At 53.6% G+C, this 20,037-nt stretch overlaps 1 protein-coding gene across 1 annotated transcript in view; it reads left to right on the top strand.

Annotated features, from left to right (window-relative positions):
- Positions 1 to 4,638: 4,638 nt before the first annotated feature.
- LOC135330245 (heparan sulfate glucosamine 3-O-sulfotransferase 3A1-like) overlaps positions 4,639 to 20,037 on the top strand; it is a 53,845-nt gene continuing 38,446 nt past the window's right edge. Inside the window, exon 1 of the mRNA XM_064522464.1 lies at positions 4,639 to 5,242. Coding sequence (XP_064378534.1) covers positions 4,656 to 5,242 — 587 coding nt within the window. The 5' untranslated portion in view covers positions 4,639 to 4,655. The remainder of the gene's footprint in view (positions 5,243 to 20,037) is intronic.

Here is a 20,037-nt window from a genome sequence, read left to right as displayed (position 1 = left end):
TAGCTGTGCTCTCCCCCTTGCATGGTGCTCAGCCCCAGATCTCTGGAGAAATAATGTCTTTCTCCAGCGGTGACTAATCCTGGCCTGCCGCCTCGGTTTCTTCATTTCCCTCTGGCGAGGGAACTTCCAGTGGGAAGTTATGCTGGTAAAACAGTGGCTTGTCTTGGATCACAGCTTCCTCCCAAGGCAAAAGGTGAAGGAGGCTTGGGCATCCCCTTCAAGGCACGGAGGAGAGTCGGAGCAGGGATGCTCTCCTGGCCAACAGCACTGCGGAGCCGGGAGCCAGAGGGTGCCAGGCAGCCTGGGGACAGGCCAGCCAGCCACAGCTGGCCTGGGGCTGGGGACAGCCTCCAGCTCCCTGGCTGACAGCAGCCATTCATCCGTGGGCTCCACGGCCCCGGTCTGGGGTGCTTCCCACCACCATCCCCACACTACGCACTGACGGCAGCACGAACTCAAAGCCGACACCAGTATGAAGCAGCGGGATGGAAGAGCGAGCCATGCCCATGGGGCTTCAGCCCCCTCTCCCACCTGGGTTTAAACCTCCCTGGGGTTGGATCCGGCTGCCTGCACGTCCAATGGCCCCGGGGACTCTTGGGGACAATACACATGTCCCTACAATTGAAGGCAAAAAGTCCTTGAACTTTCTGTGTGATTTTGAGAGGGGAAAGCCCAGGAGATTACTGAGATCAATAGAGGATTTGGGTAAAACAGGACCTTCCATTGACTCCTCCCTCTCCTCCGGGCTCTCAAATCCTCAGGCTGCTGCTGGCCTGTCCCTATTAGCTATTGTCCCTATTCAGTTGAGATGAAGGGGCTTTTGTAGTAGGAGCCCATGTGGGTCACGTTGCCCCTTGGTTATCAATCTGTTTCTCTCTCCTCTGTCCCGTCCGCCAGCACCCCGGTACAATGGGATGTTTTCTTCTGGAGCAGCTTCCTGACAGGCAGCAGTTTCCTTTGGCTTCCAACCTTATAATCACTTGTTAAGCTATGCTAGCCTCGGGCTTCCCTGTCCCCTTTCCACCATACTCCCAGTTTAACCCCTGATCCCGTCTACGCTACGGGTCACCAGTAAAAGGGGAAAAATACAGCCGTTCCCGTGGGGCCTGGAGCAGGCTATGCCTTCACCAGGCATCCAAGCTTGAAACACTTTGCTCTTCGCTCCCCAGCTGCATGGAAGCATCTGGAAATATCATATGATAGAAGTCCTCAGCCCTTTTCTTTGCAGAAGTGACAGCATTTTGGCTGCTGAATTTAATCCTTTGCAGACTTACTTGCCCAAGTGCTCTCCCAGCAGCCAGGGCAGTGTCCCATGAGGGACTCCCAGAAGCAAATCATCTCAAACTGGCTGAGGTGGAAATGGAAACCTTGCTAGTGGCCTGGACCCTGCTGCCGTGGGAGGCGAGGGCAGGTTTTGCCTGGGCTGCGCTGGGGGAAGAGCCCCTCCCAGCAGCACCAGGAAAAATTTGTGCAGCAGCAAAGTCCTCGGTGGGGGAGACAAGGCGGGGGGCTTGAGCAATAAAAACATAAATAGATGAAAGGAGAAAGGAACAAGCGAGGGAAGTACCGAACGAGTGCAAACAGGACGGTGCAGCAGGGCCTGCCAGGACCTTCATGCCAGCATGCCGCGCAGCCGCGTGCGAGCCCGTAGCAGGGCCGGTGCCAGGGAAGGGTGAGTCACGGCGCTGTTGCAGCCCTGCCGCCAGCTGAGCAAGCTCGGACGGCCGCGCTCGCATCCCGCTGCTCCGGTCCCACCTGCGAGGGTGGTGATACAACACCCACGCGCCTCGGCAGAGCCCGCGGTGCTTTCCCTCGCCCCGAGGGGCTGCCTGGCATCCCGTGGCACCCTGCTATTGCCCGGGCAGGTTTTAGGGTAGTGGGGTCTAGGCGAGGACTTTAAAATAGATGGATGGAGTGATCACCGTGGAAGAGATTTAAGGGGAAGGGAAAGAGGCTTCAGTAAAAATCTTAAGTCGGTTGTGTAAGAGTGCTGTTCAGCCTGATGGAAAGCACCTTTTGCTCCAAGCCTCTAAATCCCAGGGAAAAAAACAGCCATTATCCTTGAGAACGGCTATTTTTGTATTAAGGCTAAAACAGAGAAGAGGCATAAATTCTCAGAAGTGGCTATAATGACGTCATCCACCCAATTTTGCTAACTTTAGAAGCACAGCATTCAGCAAACGGGCTTTGTACCTAGAGCTGTTGATCTAAACATAAGGACAAAACCAGTCTGCTGATAAACCTCTAATTAGTCTCTATACAGCTGTACTAGCCTACGTGATGTCTGGGATGAGCACGCAGCGGTGGGCAGAGTCCTCGGCGCTATGGGGTGTAGCCGGATGAGACCGTAGCACTTCTTGATTTCCGCATATTGCCCTTTTTAGCAGGTAAAACAGCCTCCTGCTCGGAGACTTGTTGCGGACTGCGAGAGCTCCCGGTATCTTCAGCCCAAGTGTTCAGAAATGATGAGTCAGGTTCTAAAGAAAAAAAAAATCACAAGATTGCCTTAAATATCATAGACAGTTTTAAATGCAAACATATTTGGCTTATTGCTTTCGAGACACTGCAATTTTTAAACAGACTCAGGTCATATTTTCACTAGATAACTAGCAACTTTTTAAAATGAAAACTGAGATTCTCGCCAGTAATTCCAGGAACGTTCAGGGCAAAAAAAAGCACCAAGCATCTCGAGCCTCGGGATACAATCGTAAGCTCGGGGCAGGCGCGCACTCACTCCGTGCTCTCTCGTACCGATTTCCCTTCTTTTCTTGTTCTCTCTGCTTGAAACGAATATTTATTCAAACAGAAAACGTGCCATTGTTCCAAGTGTCTCGGAGAAAAGTATCGTAATAACCGGCATAAAGAAGTCAAGCCACTTCCCATTGATCGCGCTGTGTCTGTGGGGCCTACTCCAAAGCCCATTGATGTCAGCAAAGGCTTTTCATTGCCTTCAATGCGCTTGGGATCACAGCGTAGATTCATAAAGGCGTTTAGGTTCCTAATGATGTAAGTAGCTGCCTAGAGGTGTTGGGGCCTAACCTGCTCCTACCCTTTTGTAAATCACACCAGGCATTCACTTGCATGTTCAAGCACTGAAATACCTGAAACAGTGAAGTATTTTGAAGTCACCAAACACACCGCGTCGAAACTATGTTCGCTAATCTTAGATAAAGTGATCTGGCTGCAGTGCAGCTGGGGTGGGTATAGATTTTGAAATCCATATATTAAAGATAAGTTGCTTCGCTTAGAGAGGAAAAATGTCATAAAGTTGGGAGGAGATCTAATAGAATAATTCATTGCAAATAACATTTGTTATTAATTTGAGCCTGTTTACTATTTGGAAACATATTTTTATTAGTCAGCCAGCTCTGCAGATGGCTGATTATTATTCATTGAATTTTTTTTCCTTTTCATTGAATAATTTGCAGATACACCAGCTTTATTTCCAAGTAGTTGAAGTTTAATTCCTTAGCTAGGTCCACACCAAACAGAAGGGAAAAAAAAGCTCTAAGTCAAGTGTTTCATGTGCAAGTTTGTTTAAAAATTCTGTAATCTATGACAAACATTTCAAATTAAAAGGGCATTCCCACAGGCAACAAAATAATGAAGCCCTTAGAATCAGGCAGCCGAGGCATGAAGCTGATAGCTATTTCCCTGTTTTATGTACTCTCAAAGGAGAAGAGCAGATTCTGAGAGCAACATCATGTTGTGTTTGTGTATTTTTCTTACCGACTGCGGGCCTGATTCTGCAGCTCGCCTGCGGGTGGTTTGTCCAAGTGAGCGGGGAAAAGCTCTGGCTTCGGGTCTTTATTCAGTGCGCTGCTTAGTGTGACTGTTGGCTGCAGTCCTGCACATATATTTCTTACTTTATACACGTCAGTGCTTTCACTGGTTTCGAGGGGGACCGTTGCTCTGCGTAAGGAGGTTCCTGGATGAGCCCCGATCTGGCCGTGCGCTAAACGCGGAGTTTGTGCTCCGGGACCGGCGTGACGGGGACGGTCCAGCACCCCCCGCGGGCGAGAGAGGCAGGGAGAGCGCGGAGGGGTGGGCGCCGCGCCCCCCGCCCCTGCGCACGCCCTGGGGAAAGCGCCGAGCTGGCAGCCGGGCCTTGCGGGGCAGCGCGGATGCCGCAGCGGGCGGCTCGCCGTCGGGCCGCGCGGAAAGCACCGCGGGGGCGCGGAGAGCCGGCGCTTGGCCGGGCAGCGGGTCGCTCCTCCGCGCCGCCCGGGGCAGCGCCCCGAGCGCCCCCGCGGCCCCGGGGCGTCGCGGCCGGGGGCGGCGGGGCCGGGGGCGGCGCGGGGGCCCCGCCCGCCCCCGCCGCGCCATTGGCCCGGCCCGGCCGCCGCCCCGCCCCGCGCCCGGCGATGGCTCCGCCGAAGTTTGCTCCGGCGGCGCCGCACGTGGGAGCGGCGCGGAGTCCGCGGCGCCGGCGGCGGGGAGCGGCGGGCTCCGGGGCGGCTCCGGCTCCCCCCGCCGGCGGGCGATGCCCCCCTGAAGCCGGGCCGGGGGGGCGGCGGGAGGCGGCGGCGGCGGCGGCGCGCAGCCCCCCGCGGGCCGGGCGCTGCGCTGCGCTGCGGTGCGGTGCGCGGAGGGGCCGCGCTGCGCGGGGGGATGCTGAGCATGGCCAGGGCGCCCGGCCGACGCCTCGGGGCAGCATGGCCGTGAGCGGGGCGGCCCCCCCCGCCGCCGAGCCCCTGCCCCGCAGCATCTTCAAGAAGTTCCTGGTGATGCTCTGCTCCCTCCTCATGTCCCTCTATGTCTTCTACTGCCTGGCCGACCGCTGCCAGACCCTGCCCGGGCCCATCATCGCCGCGGGCGCCGCCTCGGAGGAGGAGGAGGGCGGCGGCGGCGGGTACCTGGGCGGCTCGGCCGAGCTGCCCCCGTGGCAGGCGGCGGCCGCCCGGCGCAAGCGGCTGCTGCAGCGGCTGAAGCAGCGGCGGCGGCGGCAGGAGGCGGCGCCGGGCGAGGAGGCGCCGGCCGGGGGCGGCGGCGGGAGCCGGGCCGGCGGCTCGGGCGGCGGCGGCGGCGGCGGCGGGGGCAGCGCGGCGGGGGCTCCCGGCACCCTCCCGCCGCTGCTGGGCGACGGCACCAAGCGGCTGCCGCAGGCCATCATCATCGGCGTGAAGAAGGGGGGCACGCGGGCGCTGCTGGAGTTCCTGCGGGTGCACCCCGACGTGCGCGCCGTGGGCGCCGAGCCCCACTTCTTCGACCGCAACTACGAGCGGGGCCTCGCCTGGTACAGGTACGGGACAGGTACGGGAGGCGCCGGGACCGCGACGGGCACGGGCACGGGGACGGGGACGGGGACGCGGCCGTGCCCGAGCCGGCACTGCCCCCCGCCGGCCGCCCGAGCCCCCTCCGCCGCCCACCCGCGTCTCCCAGCGCCCCCGGCCCCGCTCCCCGCAGCCCCATCCCTCCCCGGAGCCCTATCTCTGCTCCCCAAACCCCATCGCTGCTCCCCAACCCCTCTCCCCCCCTCACATCCCATCCCCGCTCCCCCGGGAGGGCGCAGGTGCCGGGGGAGCCGTCGGGGGGGGGGGGGGCGCGGAGCCCGGCCGGGCTGCGGCTCGTCGGGGCGCTGCCTGCGGGGGCCCCGGGGTGGGAGCCGGGGGCGGCCGAGCTCCCCCGAGGAGGGTGGGGGGTCCCCGCCGTGCCGCTGCCGGGGGGGGCTCCTGCAAGCCCGGCTGCCTCCCCGTGCAAAGGGGTCTCGGCTGGCTCGGTGCAGCGCCGACCGCCTCGTCGCCCCTTGCAAATCCCAGCCCGCAGACGGAGCTGTTAAAAGCGGCTTTCCTATATTCGGTGTGGAGAAAACATATTTTGCATGCAAATGTTTGACTACCAAAAAACGTCAGCTCCAGGAGCACAGCCCATGCCCTCACCTTGCCTAAAAAAAAGAAGAAAGAAAAAGAAAAAAAGGTGGATGTGATTCTTCTTTCAATTAGCTGGTGTTCCCTTAAACCAAATGAAAGGGATCCCCTTTAAAACAAGAAAGCAAATGTTAAAGCCGAGGGGCAGAATTTTCATTTGTTTTGTTTAGATGTTTTTCTCCTATGTTTCAAAGTTAATAAAGGAGTGTTTTCTGGCGGATTCCTATGGAAAGGACTGGTTAGGGTGAGGTAGAAACTGCTCTTTTGCAAAGTGCCTCTGTGTCCGTGGTTTTCTTGAATGAAAGAGCAAAAAGGAAAGGATTTCGAGTACCCCCAGAGCTTGTTTTACGTTTATGTTAAGCCCAGCTATTAGCCAAGGGGAGGAGGATTTTAGCTCAGGCTGCAGTGACAGTGTTGAAATGTGGAGTAGGATAGTACTGACAGTCCAAGTGTTTATGTAAAGTCTTAACACGTGGAAGCGATGAGCTTCCTTGGGTATCACCTGGTGTTAGAAATATGCTGGGTTTTTGCAGGCTGCTGAGTGTGGGTTTGCTGAGAAGAAAGATTTCCTTTCGTGTGGGCTGAAGCTGTCTGCAGAGCGGTATTTTTAGCGTGCGCTTATCCAATTTCCACATGCCGACCCTGTATCGGAAAGGAAACGTTACAAACAAACCTGAAAACCTCCAGAACTTGAATCGAGCCTTGACCGTGAAAAATAAAGGGGGCTTTGGGAGGGCAGGTACCCAAGTTTGCGGGGTATATTCAGGAAAGCTGGTTTTTGCAGGGTGTCCTTGAATCCCCAGGGAGCAGATGGCATCGGGATGGCTCTGCTCTGGGAAACTGTGCCCGAGGAGGGAACGCAGCCCTTGACAGAGGAGGAGCCACAGGCACTTAGAGCCTGGCACAGCCCTTAGCGTAGGGGATTTAATTTTCCAGAGGTTTCATCTTGGTCTTGCTAAGGGGATTTAATTTTCCAGAGGTTTCATCTTGGTCTTGCAGCTCGTACCCGTTTGAGGTGCTGCCCTGCAGGCTGTTTGTGCAATAATTATGTGTTACCATTTGGTACGTGAGCGCTCCTATTAATTGGTGCCGTTTGTTTGTTCTGGTATTTGATGTACTGAATTTCACCTTTTTCTTTTTTTTTATTAGCCCTGTGGAGGCTGAAGTACAGTGAATTCTTTGTATGGGGTTATTCCTTTGAGACCTAATCTTGCAGGCCTTGCTTGTATGAGTAATCTTTACTAACACGCGCAGTCCCATAGTGATGTTAGAGCTGCGGTGTCAGCCCCCGGGTAACCAGTTACCAGCCTGTCGTAAATCATCTTTTAAAAAATATCTGTGTCTTGCCATGGGTTGGTTGTGATCGTTGATTGGGGTTCAGCACCAGGGAAATCGCCAGATGTTTGCCAGTGGTTCTGATTTCTTATCTTTGGAATCAGAGTCTTGGGTTTCACGTGCATTTCGTGTGTTTTTTCTTTTTCTTTTTTTTCCCCCTCTCCAAGTAGTCAGACTAAACAGCATCATTACAAGGTATAAACACTTCGGGCTGCTTTCAGTGCCTGCAGGAAATCAGCCCGGTTAGCAAGCGCCCTGTCTAGGGCAACAAAAAGCTCGTGGCTGTTTGCAGCGACACGGATTTGCAAATGGAGAAGAGCAAGCGCAGGCTCCTCGGTGGGTCGGGGCTGCTGTGAGCAAACAGCACAGCTGGGGAAGGGTCCCTGAGGGGGCTGTGGGTGCCTGGGCTGGGCAGCGGGGTCCCCAGGGAGCGTGGAGCCGGGCTGTCACAAGGATGCCACCCGCATCCGCGGGGGGCTTGAGCGAGATGGAACCGCGGTTCGTCCTGGAAACAAAAGAACAGTTTCGGCAGCAGCTGCTATTGCCTGAACCTTCAGAAATAGGAGGATAAACGGTGGGTATGGCAGCAGTGATGCTCCTGAAGCGGCCAGTTGGATGGTGGTACCTGTAGGGCCACAGCCCCTAAGGCCAGGCTGGGCATGGGAAAGTCATGTCATCTCCTGGGGTGCCCAGCGATGCACAAACCCACTGGAAGATGCTGTCTGCTAAATCAGATGGAATAACTGCCCTCATCTTAGCCCGCGCTGTGTTTGCGTAAAAGGCAGCTGTCCTACGGGGAGGCTTATTTTGAAAAAAACAATCCGAGTGATTTAATTTGGGAGGTGCGACACCTCTGTGCGTGCTCATGTGTGGGTTGAATATCGAGGGAAGTGGTGTGCCTGAAGCAGCTTTCTCCGTTTCAGTTTTTGCAAGTCCCCTATTTGTAGGGGGACAAAAGGAGGGAGGGGACGAACCCACAATGGTCTCATTGACTTTCCAGCACAGAAATCTCTGCTCGAGCCCTGAACAAGGCTATTGAGCTAGCAGAGTTCAATAGCAGGTGAGCATGTGTTTTAATAGAGTTGAACTGCCATCCCCCACCCAGAATACATCTGTATACGGCCTGGGGAAAACGTCAGGAGCGAGGGCTAATCCAGTCAAGTGAAAAATGCCTGGGATAAAATAAATAAATAAATAAAATCAGTATTTGCGGGTGATGTTGCGAGTCTTGCTGGCTTCCTCTGATCCTTTGTTAGTCTCGCGCTGATTGAGCTGCCTGTTGGAATGTCATTATACTGTCAGTCACCCCAGCAACATTTATTTCATATGTTTTAATCTCCCTGCCTCTGTAGCGCTGATGCCAATTCCGCTAGAGCAAAGCCAAGCTAATGTCATTAGATTACACCCTATACAGGGGAAGATGAAAGATGATTCAAAGTTACTCCGTCAGGTTGGGAGTTTAAGTACCGCTCTTCCCTGATGCTTCCAGATCTGGGGAGTTCTTCCTTCTAATTAGTGTCCTCCTGGGACTTTCCTCTAAGACTTTTTTTTTTTTTTTTTTAATCTAAGCAACCAGTGATGTTTCTGAGTCAAAGGGAACGGACAACGTTTCAGTGGCTGAAGAGGGCTGGGCTGGAGGAGGAGGTGGGGGGACATGCCCTAGCAGCTGGGCACAGCTGCCGCCCACCTTCTCATGCCGTTTCCCAGCGCCTGTGCCTCAAGTCGTAGCGAAATCTGAGCCCCGGGGATGGAGGAGTTGGGCCATTCCTGTCAAGGCGGATGGCCTGGAGGTCCATGAGGTCTTGTGGCCCCTGTAATTCAGCAGCACTGTCCGGGAGTGTTTTTTACTGTAGAAGCAAGCAGAGGAGCGGTGACATGGGGGACAGGAGTGTGCGGATGATGCCGGGGATGCTTTGGAGGAATGAGTGCACTTTGTGAAAGGTGGAGCAGGACTGGATGGCTGCAGCTATCAGGAGGAAAGGACGTGGGGCAGAGCCCTCTGGAAGAGGGAGACGCCATAGCAGGAGCCAGCAGTGCCCCTCTTGGATGGCTGTGTCCACAAGAGGATACCTTAACATTTCCTCAGGGTAAAGTGATGTTTTTCCCTGCCTTGCCTCACCCCAACCTTGCAGTCTCTGCAGCTTAGCTGACTAAGTCAGTGAGCATTCAGAACGTGCCCAGCCATCAACGTGACTTGGGCTACTGGAGAATTGCGTTAGAGCATTGAGTTTGAGCTGGTTTGGGGTTTTCCGCTTGCTGCTCTGTGCACGCCTGCTCGTAGGAAGCTCTGGTTAGCAAAGCCCGCTCCTACTTCTGGGAACTCCCACGCACATCTGCATTACTAATAGCATCAAGTACAGCCTGCAGCAGTTTCTGCAAATTGTGACTTTGGACAGCCAGAAGTTGAAGTGGATGATGGTCCTTGTTTGTTTATTAGCTGTGTAATCGGATACCTTCTTGTACCAAGCTCACTGTGCCAGGTGCTGTGTAAAAAAGGAGCAAAAGATGGTCTTGGCCCCAAAGCACAGATAATTCACTGTAAACAACAGGTGGAGATGGGCTGAGGCAAGTGCAAAGAAAGATGAGAGTGTGTCTGTTGGCAGGGCAGTGTCTGGAGACCAGCTTTTTCCTGGCTCTTTGGCGTGCTGCGGGTCTCCCGGCTGTGGAGCTCTTGGAAGTGGAGGATGAGGTGGGTTTATGTGTGGGTGAAGGGAGTTGTCCTCACTAGTGAAGGTCAGGAGGGAGAAGGAGCTCACTGGAAAAGCTAATGAAATCAGGCCTGGGGCCACTCAGTAAGTTATAAAAAGAGAGTAACCGGTTTCAGTGCTAACCTGCTTCACCACTGCCTTTGCATGACATTGGGCAGGTCCCTGAACTCGGATACTCTGAGGCATTGGGGTAAAAAATTGAAATTGTTGGAAGGTAGGCACTGTACTGCTTGTGGAGTTTGGGCTGAAGTCTTGGTGCGCCTCCGCTTCCCACCTGTAAAATGGGAGGAATGGTCCTGCCCTGCGTTGCAGGGGTTGGACCACAGGGGCAGGGAGCCCAGGGTACTTCCCTCTAGTGCAGAAGTAACGTGGTCTTTGGCCTGGGCCATCTTTGCAGCAGAGCGAAGTGCACACGAGGCGGCGGGAGCAGCAGGCAGGCAGCCGCGGAGGGGCCGTTCCCGCCACGAGTCGCCTCGCCCGCGCTGCGCTCACGGCTGGGTGGCAGCGGGAGCCTCGGGGCAGCCTCGGCTTGCGGTCCCCTCGCCGCGCGAGGCGGAGTGCCATCTAGGTACACGCCTGCGGCACCGCGCGACTGGACGCTCACCCCGGCAAGGTCTGGGCCAGCTGTGCGAAGGGCTCGGGTCAGGGTGTTCCCCCGTCAATTTTTCCATAAATAACCCCCAAAGGGTTATTATTTTTGGCTGTGCTTTTAAGCATTTTGTATATAGATGTATCACCTTTGTTTTCTGCTGGGTGGAGAAGTCTGTATCTGAGGTTTGTGTCTGTTCCTGCCGATGGGGTGAAGCCCCAGTTTGGAGTATAAGGGGGGGCTATCGAGGAAGAGAAGTTCAGACAACCCTGTTCCCATTGTAAAGCATCAAAAATAAGCAACTGAGGTTTTATCGGACTCTTGGCAGTTCCTGCAGTCTTGCGGGGGGGGGGGGGGGGGGGGATATATGAGGAATCCTAAGAAGTCAGCAGGTCTCATCTTCATCCTTAGCCCTGCGTTCTGCCCTGGTCCCTGAGGTGCAGGCGGATGGCAGGGATTGGTGCCACCGCTCTGCCTGGGCTCTGGGATACTTGGGTGCCTTTGGAAAGCTGGGTTTCCTCTGGCCCTGCCTGTTGGTGCTGAGCAATCTTGAAAATATGGCCTCGACTGTCCAAGATTTTGTCAGTTAAATTCATAGAGCCGGGTCTCATGGAAAGCAGTATGAAGCTCCAGCTGGCTGGGGCGAGAGCCCATTTATGGCAAAAATTGTGATGCTCTTTGGAGAAGAAGCAGATTTACTCCACTTAAATCGCTAGTCCTCCTTTAAGGCCTGATCTTACAAAATTCCTACCTAGATAAGTAGCCTTTTGTCCTGTGATCAGTTCTGCTGCCATTGTGGGGTCCCCTGTGGGTAATTATGTTGGGTCTGGGGTCTCGGGATGAAGTTCTGGCTGCACCAGCGCCAATGTATCACCTCCGCTGAGCTAGGATTTCACCCCAAACTTTTGAAGTCCACAAGAAAAGTAGTTAGGTCTTAGTGGGGGGAAGGGAGCTGGTTCCTTTCCAAAGAGTTCAGAGCAACGAACAAGTGATCAGAAAACCCAAGAATAACCCCCCGTGTACTCTCTCTCTCCCTTACGTATGCATTAAAACTTCTTAGCTGCTAATTACACTTTTCCCCCTGGAGAATATTGAGGTAACCCAAACTGCTTTTGCAGTGAAACAGAAGAGGCTGGCTAGGGGGAGAAAGGGCAATTGTTGTGGCCATAAATCTTTGCAAATTCTCATTACGTACAGGTATTATGGAAGGGAAATGGATTAGGTTGCAGTTAAAGTTATTCCTGACATTGGACACTGTGGCTCTTACCCTGTTAGATATAGCCTCACCGACCAGAACAGGTCTTCGTACAAGGTTTGAAGGACTGGGGTCTCCAGGGCTGGGACAGTGGCCGGTGTCTCTACCTGCGCCAGTTCAGTCTCCTACCTAACCCACCTCCTGGGACATCCATTTCTTCGTGGTTTGGAGTTAAGCACGTTAACATCCAAGCTGCACTCTCCTAAGCTCTCGTAGTCGGGAGCAGCCTGTTGGCTCCAGGAAGACTCTTCGTGTGAGCATGTTGGCGGGATAAGGCCCGCTGTGGGAATATAAATAGAGTTGCTTGAGGAAGTGAATTATTCTTGGTGTTTCTTTCATCAAGTGATGCGATTCTGTAGGAAGAAATTTTTTCAGCAAAAGAAATCGCTGGTTCCCTTCGTGCATGGCAAGATCATCCTTCTCGCTTCCTAGAAGCGACGAGATTCGTAATATGCTCTTTCTGTTGCAACACCATCTGCTACAAAGATATAAAGATCCCTGCTCGAACTCCCGCAAACTCAAGGCTGCTGCTGAACGCGGTTCTGGTAGGAGATCGGAGCCCAGCAAGCTGTGAAGAGAAAGTTCCCCTCTCCGTCCCAGGACTGCTTTGGAAACCAGAGGCTGTGTCGGCCTGGTGCCCGCTGTGGTGGCAGGGCTGGAGCTTGCAGCTGGCTCCCAGCTCCTGCTCCCTCCTTGCCTTGGCTGCATCTCCACCCGGCTTCAGCTGGATCCCATCCAGCCCTGGCCGTGGCTGGTGCCGGAGTGATGTCCCCTGCGCTGGCCTCGCCGGACTGGGTGGCTCTGCTTTTCCGAGCCCAGCCAGCGGCTGTCAACAGGGAGCTGATTGCCCAGATCAGGTCTGACAAAAAAACTCGTCTTTCCATGTGTTTCTCTGTTGAGAGACGGTCAAATTCAAGCACAGCTTTGCTATGTGAAGCCAGCAAATTATTATTTTTTTTCCTCTCCAACAGGGCATTTTTCTGCTGAAAATTTCAAAAAGTCAGAATGATTTGTTCTGACATTTCCCACTGGAAAAGGAACCCCTCCTGGAGTACATGCTTTCTGGTGAAGCCTTTTGTGGGAAAATATCAAAACCAGTTGTTTTGACTTTTTTGTTTATCTGATAGTCTACATATGTGTGCGTACATGTACACACGCATTTTTGGTCTCTAAAACATTGCATTTTATCCTTAACATTTCCTTTCCACTTCTGTGATATTCTATGGTAATATTTAGTACCATATATCAGAATGCTTCAATGTTATTTAAATGCTTTTGCACTAACTGAGCTGAAATGGTTAGGAAATCCTCTTTTTAGGAGAAATCTGCAAACACTGGCATGTTCCAGCCCAGAATAAAACAGGTGAGGAAATGTCCGAGTTTCCCATCTCACAGAAATGTCCTGACCCCCCTGGTGTGGAGAAGTGGGGTAAGGGGAGCCTGCCTGGCTCCTCTGAGACTGCCCGCAGCGAGGGGGGTCTTGTACACCTTTACTTTTAATGACCCAAGGTCTCGTTTGCAGAGGGAACAAACTTTTCAGCTGGGCCATGAGCCTGTGACCACTGGCAGAGGCAGTTTGGGGCTGAGCGCTGGGGACAGGGCAGCACTGCAGATCCACTCATTCCAGCGTGCTCAGAGCCCTATGTGACACACCGGCTGGAGGTGCCGTTTTCTCTGGTTTTGCGTCTCGACTTTGTTGGCGCTGGATTTTTTCCTTCTGCCTGGAAATTTTCACTTCAAATCCCTTCAATCTTGGAAGCTCAAGCATTGACTGACTCTGACGCCAGCTTGCAGCTTGCCAAGTTCTGCTTTAAGCCTCAGGAAAGAGGCATTTGGGAGGATGCCTGGGCCAAGGGCTGGTGGCTGAATGACCTGTCCTTCTCCTAAGTGTTAGCAGAGTGACCTGGGTCAGGGCAAGTACAATTCCCGGGCACGGCTGCCTCTGGTCTCACCAAGTTTGGGCTCTGAAGATCTCAGTGCCTGAAACAGTGAAGAGGAGGCTTGCTGGCCCCCCATGCCTACCAAGCAGGGCAGTGCCTTGAGCATCCTCCTGCAGCTTTTGGGGGATCTGCTTCAAAGTGCACTCTGGTGCTGTGTGTGCTCTCAAGAGAGCAGACTCTGTGCGGAGGCATGGGCATGTCGGGGAGCCACAATTATTCTCCTAAATCCCATTAATTCTGCACTGAGGAGGCGCCTCAGCTGCTCCTGGTTCTGCTCATGCTTGCTGCAGACTTCTCTGCCTCCTGCTTTGCAGGGCCAGGTGGTTTTTGGAGACTGTCTGCCCCTTGCTGGGGCTGAAGGGGCTTCAGACACTGCTCTTTCCCTGGCATTTCTAAGGCAACTTGTGCACCTGGAGATATCTTTTCCCCTCCTCTTGCTGGACCTGTCCCCAGTGGGATAGGGAATGCCCAGGCCTGTCCACAGGGTGGGGGGGAGCAGCAGGTTACCTGAGCATAATTAGTAACACATAGTGAATGGGCCTTGATTTCTGTAGACAAAACCAGTGATTGCAGTGAGAATGCTGCTGAGATTTGTTGGTGGAGCCTGCAGCAGGGTTGTCCATCTTGAGTCTTGCAGCTTCCAAACCATGGTCCATATAGCAGGGCTTGTCTGAAAGGCCTTGTCATAGGATGAGCTTCTCCAAACACCCCAGCTCTTCTAGGAGAAGTTTGGTAGAAAGGGCACACAAGGAGTCATGAGAAACTTTGGCTTTGACAGGATCTGGCCTGGGATCTGCTGTCACCATCCTGGACTGAGATTCCACCTCCTACCCTCTGAGCTGAGTAGAGGAGTCAATCTCCTGATACCCGACCAGCAGCTCAGAATCTCTCAGCTCTGCAAAACTGAACCAGGAAGCCCCCAGAGGTCAACCTGCCTTGGGAAGCTCCTTGTTGGAAACCACTCTGAGCAAATTGTTCTGCTCTGTTGCCAGTGTTTGCGGTAAGGTGGGAGTTGTAGGGGCCCCGGCTGGCTGTGAGTTCAGCTGGGATTTCCAAGGCTTGTGGCTGTCTTCCTCCAGGAGCTGACTGCATGGGTGCAACTGATGTACAACAGTAATAGTGTCTTTGTGAGGGAGAGCAGTTGCTTGCCTCTGCCCAGCTTGGCAGCCAGTTTAGTGGTCAGGTTGAACGCTGCCATAAGTACTTGGTGATGCAAGTCCACTGTTTAAGGAAACACCACGGACATCGTCAGCCTTGGTGGCATGGAGGAATCTCCACTCTACTAGTGGGGAAACTGAGGCAGAAAGCTTATTTGCTCAGAGGCATGCAGTGGCTCTTGCAGATCTAGGCTTAGCACATGGGACCTCTTGACATCTAGCTTCATGTTGCTGTTAATCTTCTGTAACTGTGGTAGGATGGGAGACTGTCTGATACAAGTATCTGCGATGGGGATTCAGCAGGTGTTGAACTCGTGCTTGCGTCAACCCCTTTTCCACCCCAGTGCTGCTCATGGATGGCCAGCCCTATGCTACACCTGAAACTGGTCCTCATGCTGAAGGTCATGGAAAGTTCTCCTGACTCCTTTTACAAGAGCTGGGGGTGTTAATCCCCTTGTCCGGGCTAAATTCCAGCTCAGGTAATTCTATTCTTGGTCCCTAAAAACTAACTCCACAGTTTCAATTGGCCTCAGGTGTCTTTGTTCCCCATTTACAGATGTCCTGGGCAGCATGCTCCTGGCAGAGACCCACTACTGGGCTCTTGCGCAGGAGCCGTTGTGACTTTCAGTGGCAGGGAAATGATCTTTCCTATCATCTGCAAAATGATTTGGGATTTTTCAGTGTGAAAGCTGTGTGTCAGGGCAAGGGATAAAGCTAATGTTATAGAATATTCCTGGCTTCTTGTACTGCAGAAGTATGCGTGAATATTAACATTTGCCTAGAAGTATTTGCCTGGTACTTACCAGTCTTTTATCTGTATGACAGTAGTTGTTAGCTCTTCCATCATATTTAAAGAAGGGCAAAAAACCAGAAGTCAAATCTCCTTGCATGCAGTGAGCAGAGCACAGGTATTGAGACGCAGCTGTGGGAGAGGAGCGCACTTTTGGGTCAATGGCTTGTTGAAAAATGGGGTAAAAATCATAGTTTTGATCAATCAAAATGTGTGAATTAAAGCTCACCCTAGCTGTACTTCCTTATACATGTCAACTGGAAAACAAAATCATTGTTTTGGAAGGAAAGGCTAGGTGTTTTCATTTAAAAGAATGTTGAGAGAAGTGGCTTGAACTTGGTACTTTTGGAAAAACTTTCAGGCCAGACTCAGCTAACCGTGGCTTGTGGAGTCAGGGATTTGTAAGGGAGTCATGCACGCCCTCTCACATGAACTAGACCCTGCCCAAACTGCTTTCAACAGCTGTCTGTCTAATATCTTCTCTTGGAAGCAAACTGCTTGCTTTGGCACCGGGCTACACCCAGGTGGCTGAGCCAGGTGTAGAGGCAGGACTGAACAGCCTCGGCAGAGGGAAACTGGGGGATTTGCTGGAGTGCCTGGTTCAGCCTCCTCCTCTGCAGGACCTGGCTTGTGCACATTGTTCCCACCAATGTGCAGCCTCAGACCACACCTCCACACAGGTTCGGTGCCCTGGGAAGGGAGCAGCTCTGTGCTGGGGGGGAAAGCCCAAGCACTCCTGGTTTGCAGCCTGGAAAATCTCTCCTGAGCTCCACGGTTGAGCTGGCATTAGGAAGCAGAGCGTTCCCGTGGCAGCTGGCCTGAAACCTTCCCTTGCTTCCTGTGAACCTTTTGGAAAGTGTCTCAGCCTCCCAACGCTGAAGGAAAGCGAAGCTGGCTGCTTGTGATGGGCACTTTCCAGGCGTTTTGTGGCTTGGCTCTGCCCACAGTCATCCCTCCAGTTTTGCTTCCTGTACCTCCTGCCCATGGCCTGCAGGGCGTCCAGGGCCTCCCAGCCCCATCTGGGTTTCTTCAGCTGGATGCAGCCCCAGCTTAGTGGCCGGGTCCCAACCTGCTTCTCCTGCAGGGCAGAGCCAAGAAGAGGAGAAGGAGGCTGCAGGGACGCTGAGCACGCACACGTGGTTGTACTGGCAGATCGAAGCAACCCGGCGCTCGCTCTCGTCCAGCAGCTTGCTTCCCTTATGGGTGAGACGACAGACTGCAATTTTCAGAGGTGCTTTTTGCAACGTGGAAAACAGTGCAAAGCACAGTTTCTAGGGGAATCAATGCTAGCCAAGGCACGGGGAGCACCAGAAGGCCAAGCACAACACGCAGGGCTCAATTGACTGCAGTTGCTCTCCTCCAGGGTAGGACTGGGAGCTGTATTGCCAGGTAGCCCAACAACAAATGGCTTTTGTTCATCTCCCCCAAAAAAGGCTCTGGGTGAGGGCCCATCCTAAAGGGCTGTGACTAGAGCCAGCCAGGAGAAAAATAAATCCATCTCACAGAGGATTTTGAAGGTTAGACCTTTGCAAGGCACAAGGTACAACTGTGGTCAGTGAATTTTTAACATAAAAGAGGGGATTTTCTTTAACCTGTGGTTTGCTGCATGACCTCACACTTTGTGTGGAAGCCCCAGAGCACAAGTCCTGCATAAAACACTTGCTGCGTGAAGCGATCAAGCCCTGAGGCTGCTCTAGCGGGTGCTGCCTGCCTCTTGCAGCCATAGAGCCCGCGCAGTCATTTACAGAACATGCAGTAGCGTGCACATACCTGTTTATGTGATACACTCCTCTGTGTCCGCAGCTGAAGGTCTGGTTGTAGCTTTTCCTCTGGCTGCAGCTGGCCAACCGTGGCTTGGGCCAGAGCTGTGGATCTACCACATCATGGGCTTTCCAGGCCGAGAAAGACCGCTTATTCAGAGTGGGCATTGATGGAAAAAGCGCTTTCCATCCCTTTTTTGATACCAAAGCCCAGTAACTAGTGAGATCATTAAAGGCATATTGCCGCAGTCCAGAGTTTAACTTATGCTGCTATAGGTATAAGTAATTTACCTTCCTCCTTTCAGCCAGTTTATTGGCACTGCTTTCATGGATGTTGTAGCACAGGAGAAGTCCTCAGCCTCTGTATGTCCCTGTGCTCACTGCTGGGTCCCTCTGCTCGAGGCCGTTCGAGCCCAGGGAGACGAGCACAGCGCTGCGGGCTCTCACCACAGGTGGACCTGGGAGCAGAGGGGGACAAAAGTGTGTCTCCTCGTTGCACCAGCTCAAAGGGTTTTTTTGTTTTTTGTTTTTTGGGTTTTTTTTAACTAGGATTCTCAGTTTGCCAAAGCATTTGGGGTGGTGGAGGTTTACCAGACCTGGCATGCTCCTCTCTACCTGATGCTGGGCTGGAGGGCATCATTCTCCCAGCTTGCCAGCTGTAGTGAGGTCGGCTGTGTCTATGCGGGTGCTTAGCTGGATCTTTATCTCCTGAGGTTGTTTACTGTGCATCTTTTCCTCCTTCCCCTGCACTTACGTGCTGTGTTGCTGAGTGTTGGCGAGCTGTGTGATCACTCCAGGAAGGGAGCTCTTGGGCTCCAGTAGACGTTGGCGCTGTGGCTGGTGGCCAGGAGCTGCTGAGAGAGATCTCACAGCCACCGCACAGAGGAAGCGCTGGCACAGTGTGCAGCAGCCTTGCGCAGGTTTTGCTTTCCTGCTGCACTGCAGAGAGGAAGGATCCCCCCAAAGTCCGAGTGCCCTGTCCATAGGGCGTTGGTGGGAGACAGGAGCGAGCGCTGGGGCAAAGCCGTGCTGCTGGTGGGATGCGGCAGGGCCTTTGGCCCTGCGCGATGGGGAGGCGATGGCCGTCCTATGCGGGTGTCCAGCTCCACACGGCTTCCTGGCACCGCTCAGCCAGGGCTCTTTGCCTGGGACCCAGAGCACCGAGGAGGGTGTGGGAACAGCACATGGCGAGGAGAGGGGACCCAGACAGCGCCCGGTTGTGCTGCCAGTCATTGAGGTTAGATGAACCTTTGCCATGACCCAGTCGGGCTATTCTTACAGTTTAGACAGAACCGTTTTCTGTGGAAAAATATGACCTCTGTTATCTAGTTAGAAATCTTTTTTCTGTGAGAGAATGAATTTTCCAGTTGGCACTCCAGTGATTGGTGATTGTTAGGAGAGAAGGGAGAGTTGCGCTTTGCACCCGCCATCTAGGTCATCTCAAAAGTAATGAACATCGAATCCCTGTAACATCTCTCTGCTCCTGCCTTGGGGCAGTGTCCTGCAGTTCCCAATAAGAAGTCTGGATAAACCCTGCTGGAATTGCGCTTCTTGTAACAAAGAGCCTGGATGTGTGTGTTGCTATGTTGGTTTAGTTGTTCAAGTCTGGATTGCAGTGGGCTGTATTGGTTTCCATCCACTTCACGCAAGTGCAGCACATTGGTATTAGAGGTTTGTTTTTGGGAGTAAATCCACTCAGCTACACCGAAGCATGCTTTCTGTGTTGGGAAAACAGCCGCTTCCTTGCTCTAGCTATGGAATAACAACGAGGTTTTAGGAGTCTGTGATCTGGCCAGGATTAGGAAGGCAGGTGAAGTAACACAGGTGATAAATGACTGCCTGGGAATTAGCCAGGCGGTTCATGTTATCCGACCAGCCCCACCAAGCTGAGCAAATAAATGGCCTGTAGCTCTCATCCGAGCTCGAATAGGTGAAAGATAGTAACAGATGCAAAAAGAAATATGTATATATATCCCTTATCACCTGTGGCAAGTGAGAGCTGCATAAACATGGCTGAACCTTCTGAAACAGCCGTTTAGATTTATGTAGTGTTAAGGCTCAGTTTCTCCTCCTGCCTCTCTGCTGGGAGTTTCTGCCTCTGCTTGGGCTGCCTGAGTGGCATGCGCCAGCCCTGCTCTTCCACCTCGTGTTGCTGGAGCCACCCATGATGTGGGCTTTGATTTCTGGGAATCGGTGAGCATCGGGATCCCTCCCTTTGGGATCTCCATCTCCAGATGGCATTTGCTTGAACTGCGGGGAGCTGCAGAGGAAGTGCCGAGGGTCGGATGAAGAATTGCGTTAGGTTTAAATAGCCACTCGAGCTGCCAAGCCAGAAGTGTCCCGATGGTATCACGTGCGCGTGTTAACCTGCTGCTCAGCCCGGCGCAGGAGTGGGGCTCCGCAGAAGTGAGACTTGGCCCTCGCGCTGCGCTCGAGCTGGCGGGAGCTGCGTTAGCACGCAGCAGCGATTGCCGCTTCATGCTCCTGCGGTGCCTGGCTCTGTGTCCCTGGCTTTCAGGAACAGTAAATCCACTGGAAGGCTTTCAGGAAGGAAGAATTTAGTAGGACACGCAAGCAGCTAGCCGAGGAGCCGCCGAAGGGGCTGACCAGGGGGGAGCACTCCACAGCCTGACCCA

Source organism: Dromaius novaehollandiae, chromosome 18 (assembly GCF_036370855.1).
Source record: "Dromaius novaehollandiae isolate bDroNov1 chromosome 18, bDroNov1.hap1, whole genome shotgun sequence".
NCBI classification, from domain to species: Eukaryota; Metazoa; Chordata; class Aves; order Casuariiformes; family Dromaiidae; genus Dromaius; species Dromaius novaehollandiae.
Note: the sequence above shows the minus strand (reverse complement) of the source record. Positions and strands in the feature narration are given on the sequence as shown.